This window comes from Peromyscus maniculatus, chromosome 11 (genome assembly GCF_049852395.1).
Source record: "Peromyscus maniculatus bairdii isolate BWxNUB_F1_BW_parent chromosome 11, HU_Pman_BW_mat_3.1, whole genome shotgun sequence".
NCBI lineage: Eukaryota > Metazoa > Chordata > Mammalia > Rodentia > Cricetidae > Peromyscus > Peromyscus maniculatus.
The window spans coordinates 45,407,321-45,412,022 of NC_134862.1; the positions used below are offsets into that span (position 1 = coordinate 45,407,321).

At 57.7% G+C, this 4,702-nt stretch overlaps 1 protein-coding gene across 1 annotated transcript; it reads left to right on the forward strand.

The window, feature by feature from the left end:
* Positions 1-677: 677 nt before the first annotated feature.
* Positions 678-3,882, forward strand: Phlda3 (pleckstrin homology like domain family A member 3). The gene is made up of 2 exons (XM_006982435.3): positions 678-1,495; positions 3,215-3,882. The coding sequence occupies exon 1, from the start codon at positions 1,046-1,048 to the stop codon at positions 1,424-1,426; it is 381 nt and encodes a 126-aa protein (XP_006982497.1). The 5' UTR covers positions 678-1,045; the 3' UTR covers positions 1,427-1,495; positions 3,215-3,882.
* Positions 3,883-4,702: the final 820 nt, after the last annotated feature.

Genomic DNA, 4,702 nt, shown 5'->3' on the forward strand with positions numbered 1-4,702 from the left:
AGACCTGTGGGACACCCCAAGCCCACAGCACGTTGTCTCTACTTCCCACTAAAGTCGTGAGGGGTCCGTCAAGATTTCTCTCTCCCCACTTTATACTGGCTGTTTTCTAATGTCTACCCTAGGCTGAAGCAGGTAAACGCGGGAGGATAGATGGTCCAAGCCGTGGCCGGCCTCCTGGGAGCCCAGCAGACAGGCATTTGCTGATGGTGGAGGAACCCAACACTAGCCTTTGGCAGAGGCTGGGGACCAGGACTCCCGCGGTTTGAGAAGCAGCCAGCGGGTATTTGACGCCCACCATGCCATGGTGTCACTGTGCTATTGCCAAGCAGGCCCAGCCCCTGGCTGGCAGTGACATCTCTCCTCTGAGACGCTCCTCGGCTCTCCCCCACGTCTCCTCTTCTGGCCTCCCCCACCCCAACCCCCCTTCTCCTCCTATGTCCCGGGTGAGAGGCCAGGGAAGGGGGGTGGGTGGGTGGAGGAGTGGGAGGTTGTGTTTTAAGAAAGGGCCACAGCAGGCCAGAGGCCTGGCTGTTGAGTAAGCAGCCCCCTCCCGGGGCCGCGCTGGCGGTGGGTGTTCGAGCCCCGCTGTGGCCCCGCCCCTCGGGGCCCTGTCCGGGCGGGTGCGCGGCGCAGAGGGGAGGGCCAGCGGGGCAGGAATGCACGGCGGGCGGGCGGGCGGGCGGCGCAGGAGGCGAGCGGCGGAACATGTAAGGGCACATCCCGCCAGCAGCCTCCCAGCGCGCAGAACGAGCCCAGGGGAGCGGGCGTGCGGGCGGAGAGGCGCGGGGCACCCGGCAGAGGCTCGGGGCGGTCGGGCCGGTGCTCAGGGTCCCGAGCCGGCGGCGGGCGAGCGAGCAGCATCCTCACCGCGCCTCCCGGGCGCCGCTGTCTGCAAGGCGCCCCCCCCCCCCCGGGGCCGCGGGCTCGGCTGGACAGGGAGCGAGGGCAGCCAGCCAGGCCAGGGCACGAGAAGCCGGCGCTGAAAAGCCGGTGACCGCCGCGCCCGCCGCAGCCACCAGCGCTGCGGGAACCTCGGGGGGCGCCCATGACGGCGGCGGCGGCGACCGTGCTGAAGGAGGGCGTGCTGGAGAAGCGCAGCGGCGGGCTGCTGCAGCTGTGGAAGCGGAAGCGCTGCGTGCTCACCGAGCGCGGGCTGCAGCTCTTCGAGGCCAAGGGCACCGGCGGCCGGCCCAAGGAGCTCAGCTTCGCCCGCATCAAAGCCGTGGAGTGCGTGGAGAGCACCGGGCGCCACATCTACTTCACGCTGGTGACCGAGGGCGGGGGTGAGATCGACTTCCGCTGCCCCCTCGAAGACCCCGGCTGGAACGCTCAGATCACCCTGGGCCTGGTCAAGTTCAAGAATCAACAGGCCATCCAGACTGTGCGGGCCCGGCAGAGTCTTGGGACTGGGACCCTCGTGTCCTAAACCACGAGGTATACCATTTTATCGACATGCCCTCCCCCTCCCCAGCTCCATGCCCAGAGGACATGTCAGGTAAGCCCCCAGAGCACTGAACCCTCTCTCTTCTCCTGCCCCCACTCGGTCCTCTATAGAAAACTGGGAGCTTTGTTTCCAGTTTCCCAAAGCTGGACAGCCCTAGCTAGGGAAGGTTGCTGGAGCCAGCAGAGGGTAGGATCCCCAGACAGTGTGTTTGGGAAGCCTGGGCCCCTGGCCAAGTGAACAGAGCTGGCCTTTTCCCTAGGGTGCCAGGCAGGAGGGTCCTTAATGTGGCCCAAATATCTGAGGCGAAGACAGGGGTTCTGGGAGGAAGAGCCCAGTTCAGAGACTGGTTGAACACTGATCGTGGTGGACCTGTGGGCTTAACACTTTCACCCAGCCTAGGGCTCCTGCATTGTATGACTCTCTTCCAGAATGAATGCATGTCAGAGAATTTAAGCGTTGAACTGAGGCGAAGACTCGCCATCTTGTAGTTATCGAAGGAGTTATAAGGGCTTGGGCACAAAATCATGGCGTCCCATGAGGTCCCACGTGGGACCTCAGTGCAGGGCTGGACTGAGCCAACTACTCAACAACTCATTCTTGACTGTGGGTGGCTTCGGGGCTCCAGGGAGGGCTGGGCCATTGGGAGGGCAAGGGGGAGCAAGAGATGTGTGAGGTGGGCTGTAGCCAGGCCATCAGATCCAGGGATGATGGATGGGCCTGTCTATCCATGAGTGTTGGCCAAGGTCGGCTGGGCCAGAGGAGATGCAGCTGGAAGAGGGGCTGGATGGCTGGAAACAGGATGGGGCCATGAATGATTTGTGATGTCTTAATCCTCCCTGAGCAGTAAGACGGAAGGTTGAGGGTTGGTTTGTGGTTAGGATGGCTCAAGGGAGGGACCAGGAATAGAACCTGAAAGCCATGGCACTTGGCCTTCTTGCCCTCTTCCCCAAATACCACTGCCTGCCCATGGGAACCTGAGCTGGGTCAAGGAGGGATTTATATAACTCTGGCCTTAACTTCTCCAGTGGAAGCTTTTGTCCCTCAGGACCCGACTACACCTCGCCTAGAACCTCATCCACCTCCCCTTGCTCGTTTGTACCAGCGAGCAGAGTTCAGGTGAGGCTGGGGGCCCGTCGAATGCTCCAGCCCCTCTGAGATTCCTGTTCACTGTCTCCCCACCACACACTGTAGTGAAGCTGGATATAAAGTAAACCCGCTGGGCTAAGAAGGGGTCCCCCTTGACCCCTTAGGACTCAGAGCGGGGCTGGAGGAAGCAGTGGCCACAGTGTATCGCCAGCCCTCTGTAGCTCCCTTTCCTCCTCTGTGGATTCAGCCGATCCCTGGTCAAAAGTAGTTGGGGGAAAAATGTTATCTGAACATTTACAGACCTTGTTTCTTGATAATATTTCCCAAACAATATAGTATACCAAATATATATCATATATATATATATCATATATATATATATATATATATATATGATATATATATATCATTGTGTTAGGTATTAAAAAATTACAGCAATCATGTCAGGATGGGAAGTGTGCGTAGGTTACATGCAAAAACTACACTCTGATATAGAAAGAAGTTTCCAGATTTTAGCTAGTGTCCGAGGCATATCCTGGAACCTATTTCCCGTGGGTCACAGGAGTGACTACGTTATTTGCATTTGTTCTGGTGTAGAAAAGACTGGGAAGGCCTGGGGTGAGGCACCCAGTTCCTGGTAAATCAGCTATTGCCCCTGTCCTAAACACTGTCCTTTCTCTCCAGCTTCTCCGCCCACTCCGGTTGGTTGGAGCCTGACTACATGTGACGTGGCAGAAGCTATTAGCATGTGGAAGAAGCATATCATCACGGAAGGAGCCCACCGGCCAGGGGCGGGGAGCCGATGAGGGGCTGAGGATGAAGATTCAGTTCCTGGACACTGAGACTGTTATACCCGGCCCAGGCCTTCCAGGCGCAGGCCTGGCCTCGTGTGTCATGATGGAGCATGTGAGGCTTACCTGGCATCGAGGCCCCTCCCACTGATCCTGCCCTTGGTTCTGGGTTCTACAGACTGCTGTTTGGCCCCTGGCCTTGAGATTATGCCCGGAAGAGGGCAGTGCCTCATGGAATGCTAAGCCAGGACCTCGGCAGAACTCAGGAGGCCGGCCTGGGATCCAGAAGATGGCCACCCTACCTGAGGACAACCGCTGGACTTAGCTTGCAGATGGGGATCTGCTGGGCATGAGGCCTGTGCCTGGGGGTCTCTTGCTGCTTTGGTCCTTTTGGGACCCCCCAGCCACCTCTCTCTTTGCACACTTCTTCCCTCACCTCTGTTGCCCTCTCCTCACTGTGGTACTGGGCCTGGAGGTGGTGGGGGTGGGGTAAGGGTCTGGCCATTACCATTTCATGCCTATTCCAGAATGAAGATGCCCATTCTGTGGGCAGTAACCACACTGTCTGCCGAGTGAAATTCTTTTAACTACAGACACCCGGGGCTCGGGGCATCTTTCTGCTTCTTCCCCAACCTATAGGCCCTCTGAAATACATAGCTTGAGGGGTCCATGCACAGTACCCCCAGTAGACACGGCCTCATCGGCCTCAGTGTGACCGAGGAATGTCACAGTCCTGCGGACGCTGTAGAAGGCTACTTAGCCCCTGCTAACCCGGGAAGCGGCTCTGACTGCTGGGTCGGCTTCTCTCCCTGTTATATCCACATGCAAATGCACACATTTATAGAGGAAGCCTTCCTTGGTGGCTAGCATTAGGGACTCATTCCTCCGTGGGAAGATGCAGGGGAATCTCGGCCTGGAGTCAGACAGAGCCTGCTGCTGACCGCTGTGGCCCTTCCCAGTACAACCAGCAAGTCTCCCCCTCCCTGATACAGAGCGACGGCCTGCTTCAGAGTCTCTGGAAGCAACAGTGAGGCCAAGGGAACCCCTCCAATTTGGAATCTCTTTGGTAACCTCTTTGTTCTTCTCATGTTTCACCCCTTCACATTTCTCTTGTTTTCCAATCAAACTTTCCCTTTCTCCTCTCCATGTCCCTCAGGCCTCAGACGTGCCTCCTATGGGGGAGGGAAACAACATTTCCCAGTTGAATATGAGTGTGTGATTTACAAAGGAACACTCCAACAACTGTCCTTTGCATTATCTCTTTAGTCTACACCACCCTGGGATAGCTTAATCCCACCGGGTCAAAAAGTATCACCTTCCATGCCGACCGAGATCAGTGCTATACAGGCTAGGTCTAATCCCAGGTGCTGTGATCAGTTGA